The 25,071-nt window shown below is 48.4% G+C and overlaps 1 protein-coding gene across 1 annotated transcript in view; it reads left to right on the plus strand.

The window, feature by feature from the left end:
- Positions 1-25,071, plus strand: part of UACA (uveal autoantigen with coiled-coil domains and ankyrin repeats) — a 41,241-nt gene that overhangs the window by 13,486 nt on the left and 2,684 nt on the right. Inside the window, exons 3-17 of the mRNA XM_054387734.1 lie at positions 2,862-2,985; positions 3,918-4,006; positions 6,693-6,757; positions 7,647-7,704; positions 8,812-8,882; positions 8,983-9,089; positions 10,008-10,189; positions 11,220-11,257; positions 11,852-11,938; positions 14,095-14,202; positions 16,383-16,415; positions 17,101-17,199; positions 17,427-17,463; positions 20,213-20,303; positions 21,697-24,388. Of these exons, the coding sequence (XP_054243709.1) occupies positions 2,862-2,985; positions 3,918-4,006; positions 6,693-6,757; positions 7,647-7,704; positions 8,812-8,882; positions 8,983-9,089; positions 10,008-10,189; positions 11,220-11,257; positions 11,852-11,938; positions 14,095-14,202; positions 16,383-16,415; positions 17,101-17,199; positions 17,427-17,463; positions 20,213-20,303; positions 21,697-24,388 (3,881 nt within the window). The remainder of the gene's footprint in view (positions 1-2,861; positions 2,986-3,917; positions 4,007-6,692; positions 6,758-7,646; positions 7,705-8,811; positions 8,883-8,982; positions 9,090-10,007; positions 10,190-11,219; positions 11,258-11,851; positions 11,939-14,094; positions 14,203-16,382; positions 16,416-17,100; positions 17,200-17,426; positions 17,464-20,212; positions 20,304-21,696; positions 24,389-25,071) is intronic.

Below are 25,071 nucleotides of genomic sequence, written 5' to 3' on the forward strand. Positions count from 1 at the left end.
ATGGCTTTCTGTCCTTTGGCTATCAGCTACTGCCTTATCAGAAATAGATCAGGGTTGATGAGACTGCCTATGGGTTGTTTACAAGATATTTCAGACCTGAAGGGATATTTACTTGTGGGTTGGAGTCGCTCTGGCCACTTCTGACCCAACACAGAAGTGAAAGCTCCCAGGAGGGTTTGCTTTGGGGCTTGCTGGTGAGGAGGGACAGAGCCACCAAGGCAAAGGCTTCACTGGCTGGGCAGCCTCTAGCCAGGGGTAGCCCCTGTTTATTTCAGAGTGATGAAGTCTGAAGGTGATCCTGAAGATGGGGAACATGAGGATCCAAGCTAAGTGAAGGATGGAACAAGATGAATTCAGGGCGGTGGAAAGAATCCGTGCCTGAGCTCTGCCCTGGTGCTTTGTGAGCTGCTCTGCTTTGTAACTTGAGGAGAGATCAACTGATTGCTCCTGGCAGCAGGGAGCTGCGAGTTCTACCATGACTTGTTGGTTTTCTTGTGCAGCTAAAGACACAGTAGGTATCTGGGGTTTCCTATCAAAGGCAGTGAAAGCTTGAATGCTGTAAATGCTTTGTAAGAGTTTCTTTTTAATTCTTGTGAATGGCCTGGTTTGAGTTAGGAAGGAAAAAAAAAAACCAACAAAACCACAAACAACTAATTCTGTTTGGTTTTACTTTCCAGCTCAATCTCCTCCTAATTAACTCCTTCCTTTAAATGTGAAACATTTGGGGTGAGAATATTTAATTACAGGGAATTCATGCAGTTTATTGAAGTGTTACAACCAAAGGAGTGGGGGGTGGGAGGGAAGAAATCATCATATATATATTTAAATATATATTTCCTATTTAAATAATGCTTTGGATAATCAGATGTATGAAATAGGAGCAAGGAATTTTGATTCATGAAATAGATTTATGAAATTACCCTGGAGACCTTCAAGATCAGATATGATGTAACCCTGGGCAGCCTGCTCTAGTTGGAAGTGTCCCTGCTGACTGCAGGGGGATTGGACAAGATGCCCTTTGAGGGTCCCTTCCAGCTTGATGCAACATGAGTGGCTGGTGAAGGGTCTTCTGTAGATCTGAGTGAGTTTGTGCTGGCAGGTGTGAGCTGCAAGCGTGCAACTCAGGGATCTAAATCCAGTCGCAACCATGCAAGATGTGGCTGCTTTCCTTCAGGGATGTGCAATGTGTCACCCACCACAGAACTCTTGAGGGAAGAAGCTTGATGCTTTGCAGGTACTGTGGCTGAGGTAGTTTAAAATCCTTGGCAGAGGAAGCTTTGCCCAGCTGCAGAGGAAGATTGGCACCCCTCTGGCCGTGGTCCAGCTTTTGCTGTGACCAGTAATGTCACCAGTGTCATGACTTCATTATGCCAAGCAGCCTGGCTTGGCTTTTAAGCTAATGGATGTTTTAATTGATTGCCAGCTCAGTGCTGTGCTTTAGCTGGGCAGCACCCGTGGCTGTAATTTCATTAGTTGTCTATTTTTGTTGCTTCATGGCACCTTGGGCAGGTATTGCACTGAACAGGCTGTTGCTGAGACTTCGTGAGGACTCTAATCTTGTTAATCCTGAGCATGGGGAATAGATAATCATGGTCACAGCTCTGTGGGACAGATCATTCTGCAGGTGCAGGCTGGTGGCAGCAGGTTTGGGGTTTGGTGTGGGTTTTTTTTTGTTTTTATCTCCTCTATTTCCAAGCAAACCCAGGCTGTGGTGCAAGGTAGCTGCAGCTCTGGGCTCTGCCTGCTTTGGGAACTGGCTGATTGGGGTTGGTGTGCTCCATCATGGATCTTCTCTTCATGGATCAAAGAACACAAAAATTCAGTCCTTGCTAGGAAAGGCAGTCTGAAGGAGAAGGAAGTTCTGTCCTGATAGCATCTAACTGGATGTCTTTTGGACATGAAGATTGCATAGATTTTGGGGTTTTATTTGTTGTTGTTCAAAAGAGAGGGGGGTCTCCTGGAGAGAGTCCAACAGAGAGAAGAAGCTCTGCTTTTGGGGTAGGATGCTTGACCTGTGACCTGAGATCCTGAATTTGCAGAATACAAGGAGAAAGTGTGGGGTGCTGATTGTCTGAGACTGCATGTCTGGTGGCCTTTGTAGAACTGACCTGTTAAGGAGGAAGGAAGTGATTGGGTCCCTGGGCTCAGCACTGGTGAGACCACATCCTGAATGCTCTGCCCAGTTTTGGGCACTGCAGTCAAGACACTGAGGTACTGGAGCAGGTATCAGAGAAGGGTAATGAAGCTGGTGAGGGATTTGGAGAGCATTTCTCATGAGAAGAGGCTGAGGGAACTGGGGTTGTTTAGTCAGGAGAAAAAGGAGGCTGAGCAGAGATCTCATTGCTCTCTACAGCTCCCTGAAAGGAGGTTGGAGTCAGGCCAGTGTTGGCCTCTTCTCCCAAGTAACTAACAACAGGACAAGAGGAAACAGCCTCAAGCTGTGCCAGGAGAGCCTTAGGTTGGACATGAGGAACAATTTCTTCCCTGAAAGAGTGATCAGGCATTGGAACAGACTGCCCAGGGAGGTGTTAGAGTCACCATCCCTAGAGGTGTGCAAGAAATGTGTGGCTGTGCCACCTGGGGACATGGTCTAGTGGTCATGGAGGTGTTGGGCAGAAGGTTGGGCTTGATCTTAGAGGTGTTTCCCAACCTTTATGATTCTTTGTGCTCCATGTTGTTTTGCAAGCTGCAGGCAATTCAAAGCTGTGTAGACTTTGGATGTCTCTACAGCCCAGTAGATGTTCTCCTGAACATCACAGGTAGCTGAAGTTTGCCCCTGTGAACAGCCAGGAAAAGCTGTGTCCCTAGAGCACTCTGAGCTCACCTGCTTTTCTGCTTCTCTCCTGCACAGCTGAACACAGACTGGAACAAATATGATGACAGGTTGATGAAAGCAGCAGAAAGAGGGGATGTGGAGAAGGTTTCATCCATCCTTGCCAAGAAAGGAGTCAGTCCTACCAAACTGGATGTGGAAGGGAGGTCTGCGTAAGTACCTGCTGGTGCTCACTAAAGGTGTTGGGAAGGTGCTGGAAGCTACTCAGTCCCTGGATCTTGTTGCTGCTCTAAACACTCTTTTTAATATATAAATCTGTGTAACAGTTCATGTTGGGTTCTAGGTCCAGTTCTAGGCTCTCCAGTTCAAGATTGACAGGGAATGAATGGAGAGAATCCAGCAGAGTCTACAAAGATGCTGAGGGGCTTGGAGCATCTCTGTGAGGAGGAAAGGCTGAGATCCCTGGGGCTGTTGAGCCTGGAGAAGAGCAGCCCCAGAGGGGATCTGCTCAATGCTCAGCAAGAGATGAAGGGTGGGGGGCAAGAGGATGGGGCCAGACTCTTGTCTGTGGTGCTCAGGGATAGGACAAGGGGCAACAGGCACAATCTAGAACCCAGGAAGTTCCATCTGAAGATGAGGAGAAAATTCTTTGATGTGAGAGTGCTGGAGCCCTGGAGCAGGCTGCCCAGAGAGGTTGTGGAGTCTCCTTCTCTGGAGAGCTTCCAACCCCACCTGGCCATTGTGATCCTGGGCAAGCTGCTGTGGCTGCCCTGCTTGAGCAGAAGGGGCTGGACTGGATGATCTCCAGAGGTCCCTCCCAACCCTCAGCAAGCTGGGATTCTGGGATTTAAATATTTGCTTTTGCCAAGCTGGGATGTTAAAAGAAAAATTGAAAGCATGTTGGTGTGGGTTTTTTTTCTTCCTCCTGTCTGTTTCAAGGTAAATAATGGTTACTTGTCCAGAAAGTGATCTTGTTCCTTCAAGTAATGTCTACAAACTTCTGAGGTGGATTTGGACCCTGTCCAAAGCTGGGTTTGTGCTGTGTCATGCTCTCAGTAGGCAGCTGTTTGCTTTGACTCCTGGTCAATATCCCTCTGCTGTGTACAATCCCGGGGTGCTTAAGCAAAGTGGTTTCTATTTTTAGATTCCATGTTGTGGCCTCAAAGGGAAACCTGGATTGCTTGAACACCTTCCTGATTCATGGAGCTGATATCACAGCCACTGATGCTGCAGGTAGGTGTCCTCCAAGGTGCTCAGCCTGGTCTTTATTTTGGGGTAGAATTAAGGGTAGATCTTCCTCCTTCCTGGAGTTGGCAAACCAATGAATGATGTGTGTGACTTGTTGCTGAGCTGTGAGGGAACTGGTGAGCAGCCAGGTGGAAAGGGACCTGGGGGTACTGGTTGACAGCTGCCTGAACATGAGCCAGCAGTGTGCCCAGGTGGCCAAGAGAGCCAATGGCATCCTGGCCTGGATCAGGCACAGTGTGGCCAGCAGGAGCAGGGAGGTCATTGTACCCCTGTACACAGCACTGGTTAGGCCACACCTTGAGTACTGTGTCCAGTTCTGGGCCCCTCAGTTTAGGAAAGATGTTGAATTGCTGGAGCATGTCCAGAGAAGGGCAACGAGGCTGGGGAGAGGCCTTGAGCACAAGCCCTATGAGGAGAGGCTGAGGGAGCTGGGACTGTTTAGCCTGGAGAAGAGGAGGCTCAGGGGAGACCTCATTGCTGTCTACAACTACCTGAAGGGAGGTTGTAGCCAGGAGGGGTTTGGTCTCTTCTCCCAGGCAACCAGCACCAGAACAAGAGGACACAGTCTCAAGCTGCACCAGGGGAGGTTTAGGCTGGAGGTGAGGAGAAAGTTCTTCACAGAGAGAGTGGTTGGCCATTGGAATGTGCTGCCCAGGGAGGTGGTGGAGTCACCATCCCTGGAGCTGTTCAAGAGGGGATTGGACGTGGCACTTGGTGCCATGGTTTAGGTAGTCATGAGGTGTAGGGTGACAGGTTGGACTTGATGATCCTTGAGGTCTCTTCCAACCTTCTTGATTCTATGATTCTATGTCCTGTCCTTTAAGGTCATGAAGGCAGTAGAGCTTAGGAGTCTTGGTTTTGTGCTGCTACAACTCTATATAGAATCATAGAATGGCTTTGGGTGGAGAAGACCTTTAAGATCATCAAGTCCAACCACTGTCCAGCTTTGCAAAGGCTGGTGCTAAACCATGTCCCTCAGCACCATCCCTGCAGCTCTGAAACATCTCCAGGGATAGGGATTCAGCCACCTCTTGTTCCAGTGTTTGAGAACCTTTTCAGTGAAGAAGTTGTTCCTCATGGCCAATCTAAACCTCCCCTGGAGCAACTTGAGGCCATTTCCTCTTGTTCCCTGGGAGAAGAGACCAACACCCACTGGGCTCCAACCTCCTTTCAGGGAGCTGTAGAGAGCCAGAAGGTCTCCCCTCAGCCTCCTTTTCTCCAGCCTGAACAACCTCAGGTCCCTCAGCTGCTCCTCACCAGACCTGTTCTCCAGACTCTTTTCCTGGGCAACCTGTTCCAACATTTCACTGCTCTCATTGTGAAGAACTTCCTAATGTCCAACCTAAATCTACTCTGCTCCAGTTTCAAACCATTGCCCCTCATCCTCTCACCACAGACCCTTCTAAACAGTCCCATCCCAGCCTTTCTTCAGGCCCCCCTTGAGGGGCTGGGGAAGGTAGCTGGGACCCCCTTGAGGGACTGGGGAAGGTAGCTGGGACCCCCCCCTCCATTCAGGGGCTGGGAAGGTAGCTGGGACCCCCCCCTCCATTCAGGGGCTGGGGAAGGTAGCTGGGACCCCCCTCCTCCATTCAGGGGCTGGGAAGGTAGCTGGGACCCCCCCCCTCCATTCAGGGGCTGGGAAGGTAGCTGGGACCCCCCCCCTCCATTCAGGGGCTGGGGAAGGTAGCTGGGACCCCCTTGAGGGACTGGGGAAGGTAGCTGGGACCCCCCCCTCCATTCAGGGGCTGGGAAGGTAGCTGGGACCCCCCCCCTCCATTCAGGGGCTGGGGAAGGTAGCTGGGACCCCCCCCCTCCATTCAGGGGCTGGGGAAGGTAGCTGGGACCACCCCCTCCATTCAGGGGCTGGGGAAGGTAGCTGGGACCACCCCCTCCATTCAAGGGCTGGGGAAGGTAGCTGGGACCCCCTTGAGGGACTGGGGAAGGTAGCTGGGCCCCCCCCCCCCTCCATTCAGGGGCTGGGAAGGAAGCTGGGCCCCCCCCCTGCATTCAGGGACTGGGGAAGGTAGCTGGGACCCCCTTGAGGGACTGGGGAAGGTAGCTGGGACCCCCCCCCTCCATTCTGGGGCTGGGGAAGGTAGCTGGGACCCCCTTGAGGGACTGGGGAAGGTAGCTGGGACCCCCCCCCCCCCTCCATTCAGGGGCTGGGGAAGGTAGCTGGGACCCCCCCTTCCCTTCTTGGGCTGGGGAAGGTAGCTGGGACCCCCTTGAGGGACTGGGGAAGGTAGCTGGGACCCCCCCCCCCTCCATTCAGGAGCTGGGAAGGTAGCTGGGACCCCCCCCACCTCCATTCAGGGCCTGGGGAAGGTAGCTGGGACCCCCTTCAGGGACTGGGGAAGGTAGCTGGGACCCCCCCCCCTCCATTGAGGGGCTGGGGAAGGTAGCTGGGACCCCCTTCAGGGACTGGGGAAGGTAGCTGGGACCCCCCCCTCCATTGAGGGGCTGGGGAAGGTAGCTGGGACCCCCCCCCTCCATTCAGGGGCTGGTATTCTAACACTTGAGTGCAGCACAAATGAAGTCCTTAGGAATTGGCGTGCCACGATGAGTAACAAAGTTGCAGAGCCCCAAGCCAAGCAGGTTGGGTTTGTGCCTGGTGCTTCTCTCTCGCCTGTTCCAGGCTGATCTGGGGTTGATGTTGTTCTTCTCTCCTCAGGCAGGAACGCCTTGCACCTAGCTGCGAAATATGGACATGCTTTGTGTCTGCAGAAGCTGCTGCAGGTACTGGAGGAGACAGGGTTTGATTCTTGAGAGGGGCAAGAAGCTGCCTTGAAGGTCCAAAATGGGGATGTGCCCCCCCACCCCCCTTTTTGAATTTTTTTTTTTAATGGAATTGCATTAATTTTTATCAGGGAGACAGTCATGGGGGGGAAAGATCTTTTCTTTGGTGTTTTTTTTTTTTTTTGTTTTGGTTTGGTTTGGTGTTGTTTTTTTTTTTTTTTTTTTTTTTTTCTTTGTATTGAAGAAGCTGTGGCTGAAAGGCTGCTGGAAGAAAGCCAATCGACTTTGCTGGTCTGCTCACAGACAAGCAAATTGGGTTGTGGTTTCTGCTTCTGAAATAAAAAGGTGCTTGGGTGTCTCTTCAAGCCTGGTGCTCCTTTTCTGAGTGCCTTTAGGAACAGTAACACTCAAAGGTCTACCCAAGGGATGAGATCCCCTCACAGGTTTCTCCCCAAGGGGAGCATTGAGCTCCTCACAGGCCCCAAGGGGAGGGTTGAGCTCCTCGTGGGGCTCTCCCCAAGGGGAGAGCTGATTGTCCTCAACAGATGGACATTCACATCCTTAACCTTTCAGTAATGAAATGATATGGAGAGTGTCTTAGTTTTGTGTGCTACCTTTATTATTTTTACTTCATTGGAATGAAGAAAATGGGAATGGTTTTGAGCTTTTGGAGCTCCTCCAACTCTTGATCAATGTCTTTAGAGCATCAAAGTGCCTGTAGCCACAGCTTGTTGGTTCCTGTATGTCACTATGTTTCTAAACTTACAAGCTTAACATTCATTTTTAATTAAGTCACTTTTTAGTGCTTCAATTCAAAGCTCAGAACACTTGATGCTTGCTCAGTGCTGTCTGGATCTTCACTGATAACTGGGGTTGCTTATTTTAACAGTACAACTGTCCAACAGAGAATGTGGATCTTCAAGGAAGAACTGCTCTTCATGATGCAGGTAAAAGGTTTTGCTTCCCTCCTAACTGGAGTGTGAAATACAGATTTAGCTTCACTTAATTTTCAGAGGGGTCAGATTCTTCTACTTTTGGTGACTGACATAGGAGAAAATTGTTTTCTGTTGTCATGATGTCCTCAATGACAAAGTTGTTGATGTCCTCAATGACATGGAACAGCAATGTGTCCTGATGAGAAGGGTATTGATCTCCAAGGGGTACATGAAGAAGAGTGTGGCCAGCAGGTTGAGGAAGGTTCTCATCCTCCTCTATTCTGCCCCAGTGAGATCACATCTGGAGGACTGGTTTCAGTTCTGGGCTCCCCAGCTCAAGAGAGTCAGGGAACTACTGGGGAGAATCCAACAGAGGCTATGAGGATGATGGAGTGGAACATCTGTCTGATGAGGAAAGGCTGAGAGCCCTGGGGCTGTTGAGCCTGCAGAAGAGCAGCCCCAGAGGGGATCTGCTCAATGCTCAGCAAGAGATAAAGGGTGGGGGGCAAGAGGATGGGGCCAGACTCTTGTCAGTGGTACCCAGTGACAGGACAAGGGGCACTGGGCACAAATTGAAACCCAGGAGGTTCCATCTGAAAATGAGGATAGTGTTCTTTGTTGTGAGGATGCTGGAGCCCTGGAGCAGGCTGCCCAGAGAGGTTGTGACATCTCCTCTGGAGAGATTCAAAACCCATCTGGATGCACTCCTGTGGCCTGCCCTAGGTGGTCCTGCTTTGGCAGAGGGGTTGGATTCTATCTCCAGAGGCCCCTTCCTAACCCTATCATTCTGTGATTCTGTGAACAGTCTTAGCAGAGATTGTAGGTCTGAAGGTCTCTCCTGCTGCCCATGAATCAAATCTCAAGCAAACATCAGGAGCAATGTTTCAGGACAGTGATGGTAGCAGGTTAAGATCCCATCACTCTGCATTCCCTTCATCCTCACTGTGCTCTGCAGTGTCTCAGACAGTAGAGCTTGACTTCCCCCACATGCTATTGAGATAGTTGTGTGGGAACTAAGTCCTAGAGCCTTGTCATGCTTCAACTTGTGAAGCACAGACCCAGGGAGGTGTTTGAAGTGTCACCAGGGATGTGACTTGCTCTTGCTCTTTCTCTTTCAAGCTATGTCAGACTGTTCCTCCAGCATACAACTGCTCTGCGATCATGGGGCCTCAGTGAACTCAAAAGATGGAGTAAGTTCCTCCTTTCAGCATTCTCCTGCACAAACCCTCTTTGAGTTCTTCTGCTTTCTCTACTTTATCCTTATTTTTCTTTCCCTCTTCCTCTCTGCAGGATGGGAGGACACCACTAGTGCTGGCCACTCAGATGTGTCGTCCCACAGTTTGTCAGCTTCTGATAGACAGAGGAGCAGATGTTAATGCCAGAGACAAACAAAACAGGTAACACTTGCTGAGGCTTGTCAGAGTGCCTGCTGACATTTCAAGGGTGGAAAGCTCTCCTTTGACTTACAGACTGCAAAACAAAAATGCTAAATTCAGTGGAAAAGAACCTGGGCTTGAGTTCAGGAGTGGATGTGCCAGAGCAATGACACGGATCAGGCATGGCCTTCTTAATTGCTGCTTCTTGCAGCTCAAGTAAATAATTGGATTGCTGCTGCCAGCAGAGAAACTGGAGTTTGTTTGCTGAAGGCTTTGTTTGTAGAACTGCATCTTGCACCCTTTGGGGTCAAGGTGCAAAAGGAGTCATGACTTGGTCAAGAAGTGCTTGAGTCCCATCATGGCTTCAAAGAAACCTAAAGGCCTTGAAATGTTTGCTCCTGTACTCAAGGAAGAGGTCAGGGAAGGGGGGTTTGCAGCTACTGCTTCTGCCAGTTGTTTCTTGGAAGCTTGGTGGCCCATGGAGAGGAGGCTGCTGTGGGACAAGGCATGGATCCTTGCATTGCATGTTCTGGAGCTGGCAAGTGTTTGGATGGCGTTGCCAGGACTCCCAAGTGCTTGCTTCTTCCAGCTTTGTCTAAACCCTCATGTGTTTTGTTGTGTCTGAGATCTGCATCTAACTAGAGAGGAAGCCAAAGTCAGTTTTCAAAACACTGGGTGGCTCTCAAAGGCTGGAGGTTTATGCTGAGTTCCACAAAAATGCTGCTCTTGGAGGGTTGTTTGCCTTTAAACAAATATTTAACCATGGGCAAAACAACTTTTGAAAGCTCAGCTTCCTCTCTTTGAGAGAGGAAAGCCTCCTTGCCTCAAGCTCCCATCATTAGACACGAGTGTAGGAAGCATTATTTCTGTGATTGCTCTGTTGAAGGGTGAGATCCTCAAGTCTCTGAATCAAATCTTTCTCCTCCTCCTCCTCCTCAGGACTGCCTTAATGCTAGGCTGTGAATATGGCTGCAAGGATGCAGTAGAAGTGTTGCTCAGGAATGGTGCTGATGTTAGCTTGACTGATGGCCTTGGTCATGACTGTGCTTACTATGCCCGAATTGGTGACAATATTGACATTTTGGCTTTAATAAAAGCTGCCCTTGAGGATTCCAGCAAAGGTATGAAGAACCTGGCTGTAATGGTTTGGGGGTTTCTTCTCTCATTTAGTGACCTTCCCACTGCTGTGCCTTCAGGAGTTGGCTTGTTTTGGAGGGCAGCTGTGGTTCTTTGAACAACAACAACAAAAAAAGTGATAAACTCCCTGATTGGGAGGGGAAAGAAGGTTTTGGGGAGGTTGGTGTAGTCTGAACATGAGCCAGCAGTATGCCCAGGTGGCCAAGAAACCACCAACATCCTGGCCTGGATCAGCAATAGTGTGGTCAGCAGGGGTTAGGAAGTGATTGTTCTCCTGTGCTGGGCTCTGGTGAGGCCACACCTTGAATACTGGATTCAGTTCTGGGCCCCTCACTCCAAGAAGGATGTTGAGGAACTGGAGTAGATCCAGAGAAGGGCAACAAAGCTGGTGAAGGGTCTGGAGAACAGGCCTGGTGAGGACCTGAGGTTGTTGAGCCTGGAGAGAAGGAGGCTGAGGGGAGAGCTTCTGGCTCTCTACAACGTCCTGAAAGGAGGTTGGATTGTGGTGGGGTTTGGTCTCTTCTCCCTAGTATCAGAATGGGAGGAAATGGCCTGAAATTGTACCAAGGGAGATTTAGGTTGGACATCAGGAAAAATTTCTTTCCCACAAGAGTGGTCAGGGATTGGAACAGGCTGCCCAGGGAGGTGGTGGAGTTACCATCCCTGGAGGTATTCAAGAAATGTGTGGACATGACACTTTGGGAACATGGTGGTGTTGGATTGATGGTTGGACTTGATCTTGGAGAACCTTTCCAGCCCAAACAATGATTGTATTACAAGGTAAATGCAGGCTCAAGGTTGCTGAGCCTAGCATTGCAGTGTTGATTTTGGGAGTTGCTTGGTTTTAGCTGTAGAAAAACTTTTCACCTGTTTCCATGATTGATTAGCTGAGGAGGGGTGAATTTATTTCTTGAAATGTCCTCCAAAGATGGAAAGTAGACAGAATTAGCTGAATGTGCTGCATGAGTCTGAAGGAAATACATTTAACTCACTCTTTCTGTGGTGCTTTTTCAGCAAGAGGCAGCATGAAGAGAGGGCAGCCTGAACAAAAGGTAAGGTTGAATTTGAGCATCTCCCAAGTCATTCTATCACTGGTGGTGTTGAAAGGGTCCTTAAAATGATGCTGTGATGCAAAGTTAGTTTAGTGTATTATAAAATCTTAGCTTCCTACTTAGCTGAGAAGATTCCCTCTCTGCTCAGATGGTGTGGCAGTTGATGTGACAAATGTCTGGTGATTTGCACATTCAGGATTAGAGCTTTGACTGTGTGCTGGCTGGGTGAGCTCTGGGTGACCTGTGAGGACCCATCTGTCAGAATGTGGGTGTTGGTGGTATTGCCCCCCAGTGGAAGGTGAAATGGAGGAAGAGGGGGAATGGATTGGAACTTGAGGTGAGAGTTAGGCTGGAGATTAGGAAGAAACTCTCTCCAGTGAGGGTGGTGAGACACTGGAACAGGTTGCCCAGGGGAGTCATGGATGCCTTCTCCCTGGAGGTGTGCAAGGCCAGGTTAGATAGGGCCTTGAGCAACCTGGCCTAGAGGGAAGAGTCCTTGTCCACAGCATGGGCTTGGAACTAGGTGATGGTTAAAGTCCCTTCCAACCCAAACCATTCTCTCTTGAACTGAAGGCTTCGTTGTTGCAATCCCAGGTTACTAATATGTCACAGAAGTGGAACCGGCTGCATGCGCAGGAGGAGGTGAATGTCAAGCTGTATCAGAAGGATCATAATGCTCAGGTAAGTGAGGAGGATTGCTGTGACTGCTCTACTCCCACCCTCACAACCATCCAGACCTGCTCAAGTCAAGATGGGCTTGTAAAACGAGTGAGCAGTTCCACTAGGAAAAGTCAGATCTGTCGCTGCTTAATTAAAACTTAATTGCCTGCCTGTAACGTGGCAGTTATGCAGATAAGCTGTAAAAGTTTTCAGGAACAAAATCCTTGTTTGGATAACAAATGATTGCAAGTCTCTTCATGCCTTTACCTTGCCCAGATCTTCACCTTCTGCTCCTTCTGCCTGCAGTAAAATCCCAGGGTCACACAGCAGGAAGGCTGATTATAGTGTTCTCAAGAGGGAGGTTTAGTGGTGGCCAGGGGGGAGGTTTACTCAGGACCAAGCAACCTGTATCATAAGTTCTACTAACCACTATTCATCTTCTCTTCCTGTGACTATGTCACTGCAGTTTTCACAAAGGTAAACAATGTTGTAAGCTTTACACTGAACAATCAAAGCCTTCCTTCTGCTCCAGGTTGTACTGAAAGGATGAGGGCAATGGTATCCTGGGGTGCATGAAGAGTGTAGCCAGCAGGTCAAGGGAGGTTGTCCTTCCCCTCTACTCTGCCCTGGTCAGAACACATCTGGAGTTGTGTGTCCAGTTCTTGGCTCCCCAATTCAAGAGGGACAGGGATCTACTAGAGAGTGTCTGAGGGAGGCTATGGGGATGCTGAAGGGACTGGAACATCTGTCTGATGAGGAAAGGCTGAGAGATTTAGGGCTGTTTAGTCTGGAGAGTAGCAGCCTGAGAGTGGATCTTATGCATGTTTATAAATATCTGAAGGGTGGGTGTCAAGAAGAAGTGGCCAGGCTCTTTTCATTGCTGTCCTGTGATAGAACAAGGGGCAGTGGAAACAAATGGGAACACAGGAAGTTCTACCTCAACATGAGGAGAAACTTCCTTGGTTTGAGTGTGCTGGAGCCCTGGAGCAGGCTGCCCAGAGAGGTTGTGGAGTCTCCTTATGGGAGACGTTCAAGACCAGTCTGGTTGTATTCCTGTGTGACCTGCACTAGGTGATCTTGCTTTGATGAGGGCTTGGACTCTATCTCCAGAGGTCCTTTCCAACCCCTACCATTCTATGACTCTCTGAGAAAGATCTCTAAGTGCAGCTTGCTCTGATTTAAGCTAAAGTAGTCACTGCAGCTGGGGCAGTGATGATCAGGCAAGAGTTAAAGGTGGTTTATTGTTTGGATGGGAGCTCTTGACAGCACAGAGCTATCATTTTCATGTGCTGGCTTTATTACAAGTTACCAGGGTGTCTCCTGTGGCTGTTGGAACAGTTAGCACATTTAAAGGTCGCTCTGCTTCATGCCTGTGAGGCTTTTTCATCACACCTTTGGCTGCAGTGGCTGAGTTTCAGGAATTGTTTTAACATCAGTTATTTTTGCTCGTTAGCAGACAGCAGATAAGCAGCCTCTGGAGTGCTGTCAGCATCTTTCTCTGCTCATGCTTTCAAAACCTCTATGCACACTGACAGGAGGATGAGCTATGTAGAGCTGTAAGGCTTTTGAAGGCTCTGGAGCTTGGGCTTAGATAAACTTTCAGAATGAGACAGCCCTGGAGTAAGGCCACAGAATCATTAGGGGACTTGTTAGCCAAGGCTTGGTGCCTGTAATTACTGCTCGAATTGCTGCTTCAGATTTAGTTTCCTTAGGGGGAAGGTTTGAAGCTGAGGGGGGAGTAGGTTTAGACTGGATCTTAGGAAGAAGCTTTTCAGTATAAGGGTGGTGAAACTCTGGACCAGGTTGCCCAGAATGGCTGTGGATGCCTCCTCCTTGGAGGTGTTCAAGGCCAGGCTGGATGAGGCCTTGAGCAACCTGGGCTAGTGGGAGGTGTCCCATGCCCAGGGAGGTTGGAGTAAATGATCTCTGAGGTCCCTTCCACCCTAAGCCCTCTGTGATTCTATGAATGTCTGTAGAATTATGACAATGATTTGGGTTGGAAGGAACCTTTAAAAGTCATCCAGTCCAACCTGAGGTCAGCAGGGACATCTGCAACTAGAGCACGTTGCTCCAAGTCCCAAACAACTTGACCTGGAATGGCTCCAGGGTATTGTGGTGGTGTTCCTTCTTATTTTATTTATTTCCCCCCTCCCCCTGCCCTCCCTTACCTTTTAAAGGAATTGGAGTTAGAAAATCAAGATTTGAAAGACCGGATGAGAGAAGTGCAAGAGGAGCAAAGGATGCTGCTGGATAGAATCAGTGAGCTGCAGCTCCAGCTCAATGAGGTAAATGTGATGTTGGAACAACTTGACTTGAAGGTTGAAATAAGCACCTGAGGCTGACAGGACAGGCTGGTAGAAGCTTGGGGAGGGGAGATTTAGACTGAAGGTTAGGAAGAAATTCTTTCCAGTGAGGGTGGTGAGACACTGGAACAGGTTGCCCAGGGAGGTTGTGGCTGCCCCCTCCCTGGAGGTGTTTGAGGCCAGGTTGGATGAGGCCTTGAGCAAACCTGCTCTAGTGGGAGGTGTCCCTGCCCATGGCAGGAGGGTTGGAACTTAGATGGATTCCTTCCAACCCAAGGCATTCAATGAAAGCAGAAGGGAAAGCATGTGAAATTGGGATGTGGTCTTCTCTGCTTCCTTCTGTATCACAGTTACTTTCTTCTGCTGCAAAAGCCTTTGGTCTTGTAAGATCCTGAATGTGAGGAGACCTCTTACAACTTCACTCACTGCTACTCCTAAATTTGAGCAGTAGCTCTTCTGGCTGTACCTTGATGTTAAGGTGAGCCATGAGATGTTCCTGCACCTCATAATCTGGAGACTAAACTTCATCTGTACAATTAACCATAGCTGGTGTGTGTCAGCTTTGCTTGTTTTCCAGCTGCCATTGGAAGTGAAAACACACAAAAAAAAAATCTTGTGGCAAAAAACGTCTTAAACAGGGAATTTCTTAGCCCCTATAGCTGAAATATTATTCTTAAGACCTCTGGTTTAAACCCACTGCTTTCGACTTCTGTCTTGGGGTCTAAAAATGACCAGTAGAGGTGAGGAGGAAAATAAAACCAGAAAGAATTCAATTTTTTTTTTAAGCTTTTTGGGGGCTCACATTTTGCTTCTTCACTGTATTTTTGTAGCAGTTTAGACCTCAAAGAAGAGGTCATTTTAAATAGAATCATAGAATCAACCAGGTTGGAAAAGACCTCAGAGATCATCAAGTCCAACCTATCACCCAGCACCTCATGACTAACTAAACCATGACTTCAAGTGCCAAGTCCAATCCTTTTTTGAACACCTCCAGGGATGGTGACTCCACCACCTCCCTGGGCAGCACATTCCAAGGGCAGATCACTCTTTCTGTGAAGAACTTTCTCCTCACCTCTAGCCTAAACTTCCCCTGGTGCAACTTGAGACTGTGTCCTCTTGTTCTGGTGCTGGTTGCCTGGAAGAAGAGACCAAACCCCTCCTGGCTACAACCTCCCTTCAGGTAGTTGTAGACAGCAATGAGGTCTCCCCTGAGCCTCCTCTTCTGCAGGCTAAACAGTCCCAGCTCCCTCAGCCTCTCCTCATAGGGCTGTGCTCCAGACCTCTCCCCAGCCTCGTTGCCCTTCTCTGGAGACCTTCAAGTATCAATATCCTTAAATTGAGGAGCCCAGAACTGGACACAGTACTCAAGGTGTGGCCTAACCAGAGGGGGGCAGGATGACTTCCCTGCTCCTGCTGGCCACACTGTTCCTGATGCAGGCCAGGATGCCATTGGCCTTCTTGGCCACCTGGGCACACTGCTGGCTCCTGTTCAGCTGCTGTCAGCCAGTACCCCCAGGTCCCTCTCTGCCTGGCTGCTCTCCAGCCACTCTGACCCCAGCCTGTAGTGCTGCCTGGGGTTGTTGTGGCCAAAGTGCAGCACCTGGCACTTGGACGTGTTGAATGCCATCATGTTGGATAGGAGCAGTAGAGGTGAGAAGGAAAATAAAACCAGAAATAATTTTATTTGTTTGTTGGTTTTTGTTTTAGCTTTTTAGGGGCTGCCATTTTATTTCACTTATCTTTTGTAGAGGTTTAAGATGTGTGTGCAGCTTCCCCTAGGTGTGGATAGGCAGAATAATTCTTCTCAGAACCATTTCCTAGTTGAGCCTCTCTTTTAAAACAAACCCACAAATTCCTTAAGGTTCACTTTCCAACATCAGCAGACTTCTAAAAATCCCTTCTTCTGCCCCAGGAGTGCAGGAATTAGGCAATGAAAGAGAAATTCCAGTATCCTACTTGCATGGCAAGAGACATTGCTCTGTCCCAACGTCCTTCACTTCTGCTGATTTCCTTTGCCAGAGCTTAGATGTTACAGGGGAACAGTCAGAAGTGTGTAGCATTAGAGACTGGGGTAGGTTTGGCACTGAAACTGTGACTGAGCCCCTGAAGTACTCACTAAAAAAAATGATTTGTGGGGGGGATTTCTTTTGTTATTTTTGCAGGAGCAAATGTTTGCAGATGATCTTGAGAATGAGGTATGAGATATCACCTTAAAGAGTTTTAAAACAGGGGAAGTGGCCATTGCATTTCAGTCATGGAGTAGAGAAAACAAAAGCTGCCTGGAAATCCCTAAACACCAGGAGGAACTGCTTGAGTTTTAAAGGGTGCCAGAGCCCTGGAGCAGGCTGCTCAGAGAGGTTGTGGAGCCTCCTCCTCTGGAGAGCTTCCAAACCCTCCTGGGCATTGTGATGCTGGGCAGGCTGCTGTGGGTGTCTCTCCTTTAGCAGGGGGGTTGGAGTGGGTGATCTGCAGAGGTCCCTTCCAACCCCCACTGTGCTGGGATTCTGGGGAATGCTAAATTGTATCAATCCTAATGCTATCTACTGGTGTCTGCTGGGTTCATAAGCTGCACAGCGTGTCTGCTACTACAAATAGTGTCTGTAATCCTCATGGCACCTTTACAGCTGGCTTAAGTATCCCTTTAGTGACTTTCAGTAATGCAAGATTAATAAATGAGAACAAATTAAGCACTAACTAATGATGTTGGTGCATATTCCCTTGACTCATTCTTCAAGACTCCTCTCGTAGAGGAGCAGGGTTGTGGAACGACTCCCAAGTCAAAATCTCAGGGATTCATTCCATGCTTAAACTGTAGGAAATTGCTTGAGGTGTTAGAAATCTGCCCCTCCTTGGCTATGTGGCACTCTTTCTCTCTTTCAGAAGGATGAGTTGAAGAAAATCCTAACCACCAAGGAGAAACAGCAGGAGGAAAGCTTAAGAACTATCGAAGCTCTCAAAGCTAAACTCAAATATTACGAAGTACGTTCGCTGGTCGGAGAGGTAACATAGCAACTGATGTTTACAGCAGTAAATACTTCAGCAATCTTAAGCTGTTGAAAGTCTTAAGTGATGACCTCATTGTTAAAGCTTTCCCTGCCCTTTAAAACCATATAGGAAAAATTTGAGGTGAATTTTCAGCTTTGTTCTTTAATTTTTTTTTCTTTTTTTTTTGTGTGTGTGTCTCTCTCTTGCTGTTGACCGTTTAGGTTGACTTGATGGGATCTGGAAGTAACTTTGGTAACAGTAAGTACTGTGAATTCTTCCAACTTGCCATGCATGATGCAGTCTCACAGTATACCAGAGGTTGGAAGGGACCTCAAGAGATCATCAGGTCCAATCCCCCCTGCCAGAGCAGGATCACTCAGGGTAGTCTGCACAGGAACACATCCAGGTGGGGTTTGAAAGTCTCCAGAGAAGGAGACTCCACAACCCCTCTGGGGAGCCTGTTCCAGGGCTCTGTCACCCTCACTGTAAAGAAGTTTCTTCTCATGTTGAGCTGAAATCTTCTATGTTCTAGTTTGAACCCATTGTTCCTTGTCTTATCACTGTGAACCACCCAAAAGAGCCTGGCCCCCTCCACTTGACACCCACCCCTCAGATATTGATAGACATTGATCAGATCCCCTCTCAGCCTTCTCTTCTCCAGACTAAACAGCCCCAGGGCTCTCAGTCTCTCTTCACAGGGGAGAGCTCAGGTTCCCCTAATCATTCCTGTCGCTCTCCCTTGGATTCTCTCCAGCAGGTCTCTGTCTCTCTGGAACTGGGGAGCCCAAAACTGGACACAGGATTCCAGGTGTGGTCTCACCAGGGCAGAGTAGGGAGGTAGAAGAACTTCCCTAGACCTGCTGGACACAGCTTTCTTGATCCATCCCAGGATCCCATTGGCTCTCTTGGCCACAAGAGCACATTGCTGTTCCATGGAGAACTTGCTGTCCACCAGCACTCCAAGGTCTTTTTCTGTGGAGCTGCTTTCCAGAGGGGCAGCTCCCTACCCTGTCCTGCTGCCTATTGTTATTTCTGCCCAGATGTAGGACCTTGCACTTGTCCTGATTAAACTTCATGAGGTTTGCCTGCAGCCAGCTCTCCAGCCTGTTGGATGGCAGCACAGCCTGAGGGGTGTGAGCCAACCCCCCCAGTTTTGTATCATCAGCAAACTTGCTGAGGGTACTCTCAATCCCCTCATCCAGGTCACTGATAGAGATATTGAACAGTGCAGTGTTAGAATACATGGAAAAGGGTTGTTGTGGTGTTGTTTCTTCCTTTTCTTGGTCTTCAGCATAATGTTTGTCCACACCTAAGAGTGCAGTCAGCTGGGTGCAGTTGTGTTTGTACCCAGGTGCTAGGACACTGTTGATCAGTTTCATGGGTGACTGCTCTTGTGAAATGTCCACTGTCACTCTGTCTTCCAACAACATGAAAAACAAGCTGGGTAAGGTCTGTGCTCCATGTTGAGCCTTTACTTGTCCATCCTTGAACAGGCTGTAGTGATGTGGGGTCAGTCTCTTCTCCCTAGTATCAGGTGGTAGAATGAGAGGAAATGGCCTCAAGTTGCAGCAGGGGAGATCTAGGTTGGATATTAGGAAAAAAATCTCTTTCCTGCAAGAGTGGCCAAGCATTGCAACAGGCTGCCCAGGGAGGTGGTGGAGTCATCGTCCCTGGAGGTGTTCAAGAAGTGTGTGGCCATGGCACTTGGGGACAGGGTTTAATGGTCTTGGTGGTGTTGGCTTGATGGCTAGACTTGATGATCTTAGAGATCTTCTCCAACCTAACCAGTTCTCTGATTCTATGAATGCTCATAAGAAAACCATGGTCATCGTGAAAGCTTGAGTGTAGGCAGGTTTGAAAGCAACTTTTTAACCACAAGACCTCACCTTTACCCTTCTACTAGAAACAGTTCCATTTCCAGAAGCTGAAGTCTTTTGCTTCCAACAGGGTTACAGGCCTGGCTTGCACTTGTGTAACTCAAAGTGTTACTTAATCTGTCATGAGCCATCGTGGGAGCTGTTTGGTTGCCTGTCAGGAAGGATCATTTATTTATTTGGAGTGCAAGCAGATGCTTCTCCCAGGTGTGGTCATGTGCAGACCTGTAGTTAGCTCAAGGTGGCTGTTTCAGAGAACAGTTAACAAGCCTGGCAGAGCTGGGGTGGTTTGTGCACATTTCCAATGTGACTTAATTCAGGAGCGGTTGTTAGGAGTTGATAGGACAAGAGGAGACAGCCTCAGATTGCCCCAGGGAAAGTTTAGGTTGGACATGAGGAAAAATTTCTTGCCCTTGAGAGTTGTGAAGGCCTGGCCCAGGCTCCCCAGGGCAGTGGTGGAGTCCAGCCCTGGAGGGGTTTCAAAGCTGTGTAGGGCTGAGGGCCATGGTTTAGCAATGACCTGACAGTGTTGGGTTAATGGTTGGACTCCATGATCTTAAATGTCTCATCCAACCTAAACTATTCCATGATTCCAGTACCAAGTATTTCATAGAATTATAGAATTGTGTTGGTTGGAAAAGACCTCTAAGATTGAGTCCTCCATGGCCACTAAACCATGCCCCAGGGTGCTATGTCCACATGTTTCTGGAACACCTCCAGGGATGAGGACTCCACCTCCCTGGGCAGCCTGTTCCAATGCCTGACCACTCTTGCAGGAAAGACATTTTTCCTGATCTCCAACCTAAACCTCCCCTGGCTTAATTTCAGGCCATTTCCTCTTGTTCTAGCACCTGACACTAGGGAGAAGAGACCAACCCTTACATCACTCCAACCTCCTTTCAGAGAGCTGTAGAGAGCCAGAAGGTCTCCCCTCAGCCTCCTTTTCTCCAGGCTGAACAACCCCAGTTCCCTCAGCAGTTCCTCAGAGACTATTCTCCAGACCCTTCACCTTAAACACCAACCTACAGCAGTCCTGTTGAACACAAGGAACTTGAGAGAGGACAACCATTTTGCTGTGCTTCTGTGTCACTGTTTCAAACACAGACTAACTTCTTCTTGCTCTTCACATCTAGGAAAAGAAGATTTGCTGCTTAAACAAGGCCAAGTGTTTGCAGTGGAGTCTCAGGTAATCAATATTCTGCCACTGGAGGGAATTCCAAGACAATTCTGCTTGGGGAAGCTGAATTTATGTGCACAAATTAAAAGATTGCTTCTGAGGGGAACGTTTTCAGTGCTGCTTGCTTGGAGATGTTTCTTCTGAACGGCTGGTGCCCTCTAGAGTCACAGCTGTGACACAGCTTTGAGTGCTGTGGGGTGGTCGAGTGCTCAATGGTCTATAAAACAGAATCAAGAGCCTGCTGGGTCAGCAGTCACAAAGTGCAGTGGGATTGTCATCCTCTGAGCCAGCAAGGTGCCTCCCTGGCCACTAAGGCAAATGATCTGGGGTGCATGAAGAGGAGTGCAGCCAGCAGGTCAAGGGAGGTTCACCTCCTGCTCTGCTCTGCCCCTAGTAAGATAACATTTGGAGTCCTGGGTCCAGTTCTGAGCTTTCCAGTTCAAGACAGACAGGGAACTACTGGAGAAAGTGCAGTGGAGGCTATGAAGATTTATGGAATTGGAGAATGGTTTGGGTTGGAAGGGACCTTAAAGAGCATCCAGTTCCAAACCCCCTGACACAGGCAGGGATACCTTCCACTATATCTTGTTGGTCAAGGCCTCATCCAACCTGGCCTTGAACACCTCCAGGGAGAGGACACAACCTGAGTTTGTTAGTGGAAACTAGGGAAAAACTGGTGGGGTTTTGTGAGATCCTTTACTGGACCCTAAATTAACTGTTTTTCTCAGTTTTTCAGAGAGGAGGTTCTGTTAGCCACAGCATACTCTGATTCCTTTAAAAATTATTTTCACATGCTTTGAAGGAAGGGGCAGATCCTTAAATCATATTTCTTCTAGCAGAGGAGTGATTCATGACAAATAACAGGGGAAATTAATGTCAGTAGGGTCTGATGGTTAGAAACAGTCTTGTAGAGTGATAGGACTGTTGAAAGCTGAGATGCACAAGTCCTGTAATATGGGCAGGAGCAGATGAGTGTTTCCAAGAGAGAAACCCAACAAACCCCCCCCCAATATTTCATAGAATGATAGAATGGTTTGGGTTGGAAGGGACCCCAGAGATCATCTCTTCCAACCTCCCACCATGAGCAGGGGATGCCTCTCAACCAGACCTGGCTGCTCAAGGCCTCACCTAACCTGATCTTGAACACCTCCAGGGCTGAGGCATCCACAACCTCCCTGGGCAACCTATTCCAGAGTCTCACCACCCTTGTACTGAAGAACTTCTTCCTAAAATCCAGTCTAAACCTACTCTCTCTGTTTCAAACCATTCCCCCTCATCCTATTGCTGTTTTCAGGCATTTTTTTCTTGTTATTTTCCTATTTTCAGACAAATTATTGCTAAATTTCAGGCAAATGTTGTGTAAGAGAGTTCTGTGTGTGATAATTCACCTGCCTGTGACTTGTCAGACTTTAAAAGTGTCTTATTTTTGTGCCCAATTTCCCTGCAGTCTAGGTCTATGCTGAGACCCCTGCAGCTCTCCCTGCCCACCCAATCATCCACATCAGAAAAGGAAACTTTAAAGAAGGAGCTTGACAACATGAGGACCTGCTATGGTGCAGCAAAGGAGGAAATCAGCAAACTGCAGAGAGAGCTGTCTCACAAGGTGTCAGAGTGTAAAGCTCTGGCATCAGAGTGTGAAAGAACCAAGGCAGAATCTGATGGACAGATAAAACAACTGGAAGATGCTTTAAAGGATGTGCAGAAAAGAATGTTTGACTCTGAAGGCAAAGTTAAGCAAATGCAGACCCACTTTCTGGCTCTGAAGGATCACCTGACGAGCGAAGCTGCTGCAGGGAACAGTAAGTTAACAGAGGAGCTGAAGGATCAGTTGAAAGAAATGAAAACCAAGTACGAAGGAGCCTCTGCTGAGGTGGGAAAACTAAGGAACCAGATTAAGCAGAATGAATTGCTGGTGGCAGAATTCAAGAGAGATGAAGGAAGGCTGGTGGAGGAAAACAAAAGGTTGCAGAAGGAGCTTGTGAAGTCGGAGATGGAGCGAGATAAAAGGGGAAGGAACGTGGTGGAGCTGGAAGGGCAGCTGAAAGAAGCAGCAGCAAAGTTAGCCTGCTCTGTAGCTTCAGAGGAGTTTGAAGGCATGAAGAGCTCGTTGTCAAACGAGGTGAATGAGAAAGCAAGGCAGCTGGCAGAGGTGGAAGGAGAGTGTGAAAAACTGCAGGCAGAGATCCTGCTTTTAAAGAGGGAATCTGAGAGTCAGAGAGCCAAGCTTGCTCGGCACATCAAGCCAGAGGAGCACGAGCAGATGAGGAGTGGGTTTGAACAGAAGAATGAAGAGCTCGGGAAGACCATCTCTGAATTATCTCAGAAGCAGCAGGCTCTGCAGAAGGAGCTTGAAAGATCACAGGTGGATAACAAGATGCTGAAGCAGCAAATCCAGATGCTAAAAACTGAAATAAAAAGCCAGAATGTGCCTTTAAAAATTCATGAGGAGCTGAAGAAGACAAACGATGAGGCTGTTGGTGACCTGACCAAGAAGCTTTTTGACATAACAAAGAAGTACAACGAAAGCAAAGCAGAGGCTGAGAAGCTGCTGGTGGAGAAGAACAACTTAAATGAGACTATCAGCCACTTGCAAGCTGTGTACCTGTCACCTGAGCAGCACAAAAAAGAAATGGAAGCTTTAAAATCGGATGGTATGGAGCTTGAAAAGCAGCTTGCTGAGCTCCAGAAAAAATATGGTGAGGAGCAAGCAAAAGTGGGCAAATTGCTGTCTGAAAATGCAGCCATGAGAGAGGCTGTCCGGGAGCAGTACGTGCTGGCTGCCACCCACGAGGAGGTTAAAGCAGTCCTGAACAACACCTTGGAAAAGAGCAACAGGGAGCTGTCAGAGCTGAAGGGAAAAGCTGAAGAGATAAAGCAAGAATTCCTGAGGGTCAACGAGGAAAATGGGACTCTGAAAAATCAGGTGAGGCTCCTGGAGAATCAGCTGCGAACGGAGTTTATAAGTGTGAAAGATCATGAGAGCACCGTGGCTGCCTTAAAGAAGAGCCTGCAGGAACTTCAGGAGAACAATGCTGCCCTGACAGCTGAGTGCAAGAGGGGTCAGGAAGAGGTTTTGCAGTTGCATGGAGAAATTGAAGCCCAGAAGAAGGAACTCGACACGATTCAAGAATGCATTAAGTCAAAATACGCCCCGCTTGCCTCCTTTGAAGACAGAGAACAAAGCTTTGAGGCCACGGTGAAAGCACTGAAAGCACAATTGCAGGAACAGGCACAGAAGTGCAGAGAGAGCCAGGAGGAAAACCAGAAGTTGAAAGTGGAGAATGAAAAGCTCAGGAAGGGTGTTCTGTCCATCCAAAACGACTTGCAGCAGAACTACGTCCTCGCTGAGAGGTCCCGTGAGGTGGAAAAGATGTTTGCAAGCAAAATGGAGGAGCTGAACAAGCAACTGAGAGAACTGCTGCAGAAATACACAGGTGACACAGAGGAGAGACCTGAGCTCCAAGAGGGCACTGAGCTGCCTCTGCAGGCTCAGCAGCTTTCAGCAGAGCAAATTGAAGCCTTGAAGAAGACTCTTGGTTGCACTGTAGAAGAGCTGAAGGAAGCCCTCAGGAGTAAGAAGGAATGTTATGAGAAAGAAACACTGAAAGTAGGAGAACTGCAGCAGGAATTGTCAGGTCTGAAGAAGTCTTCAGTGCCCTTGGTGGAATACACACAAATGAAGGAAAAGCTTGAACAGGAGATTGCAGCCATCAAAACCAGCTTGAGGGAAAAGGAAGAGGAAAGCCAAGTTAAAACTGAGGAAATCTTGAAGCTGCAGTCTGAGATTCAGCTTACTCGACAAGCTTTAGCAGAGCTGGAGAGCAAAGAAGTGATTGAGCTGTCTGAATACAATTCCATGAAGAGTTCTCTGGAGGCCCAGCTTAGTAGCATAGCTGAGAACCTGGCAGGGATGAACAAGAAGTATGAGGAAGCATGTGAGGAGGCTTTGCAAGCTAGGAGGAGTGAGCTTTCCTTGAAGGATGAGAAGGAGCTGCTTCAGTTAAGGAGCTGCAGCATCGAGCAGGAAATTAAAGACCAGAAGGAAAGGTGTGATAAATCCCTGACCACAATCATTGACTTGCAGAAGAGAATTCAGGAGTCTGCAAAGCAGGTGGAAGCCAAGGATAACAAGGTTGGGATGTCAGGTGGCTCCTTACCCCTAAACTGAAAGCCAGGTTGGAGAGGCCTTGAGCAACCTGCTCTAGTGGGAGGCGTCCCTGCCCATGGCAGTGGGACTGGGACTGGACAATCTTTAAGGTCCCTTCCAGCCCAAACCATTCTATGATTAACTGGACTCCAAATACAGCAACTTAAGTATTCAAGCATGACTTTGTGTTCTCAGTGTTAGGTGCCCAGGACTGGCCCAAATCTAAGATCAAGTCCTGGTTTCATTCATCCTAAGCTAAATCTTTTTAATTCCTTTTAGGTTTCAGGCATCACATTTAAACTGTCAGAACTTCCAAGCTGGGTTTGACACTTTTGGGGTGGGTAGAAGCTCATTCTCCTGCTGGAGCTGGATCTGTTTAGCATCTCTGGTTTACCTTCTGATGGCTCATTGTTCTTTAGAGCGATTCTAGGTCAAATTTCTAATGAGTAGAAGTCATTTGTCACTGGCTGACCTCCAGGGTCCATACCTCACTTCACAGATGTCAGTGTTAGGAAGCAGAATGTGAACCAGTGACAGCATGTCATGAATCACAGAGTCATAGAATGGCTTGAGTTGGAAGGGACCTTAAAGATCATCTAGTTCCAACTGCCCTCTCATGGGTAGGGGACACCTTCCACTCTGTCAGGTTGCTCAAGGCCTTGTCCAGC

The sequence above is a fragment of the Indicator indicator genome, chromosome 16, assembly GCF_027791375.1.
Source record: "Indicator indicator isolate 239-I01 chromosome 16, UM_Iind_1.1, whole genome shotgun sequence".
Taxonomy (NCBI): Eukaryota; Metazoa; Chordata; class Aves; order Piciformes; family Indicatoridae; genus Indicator; species Indicator indicator.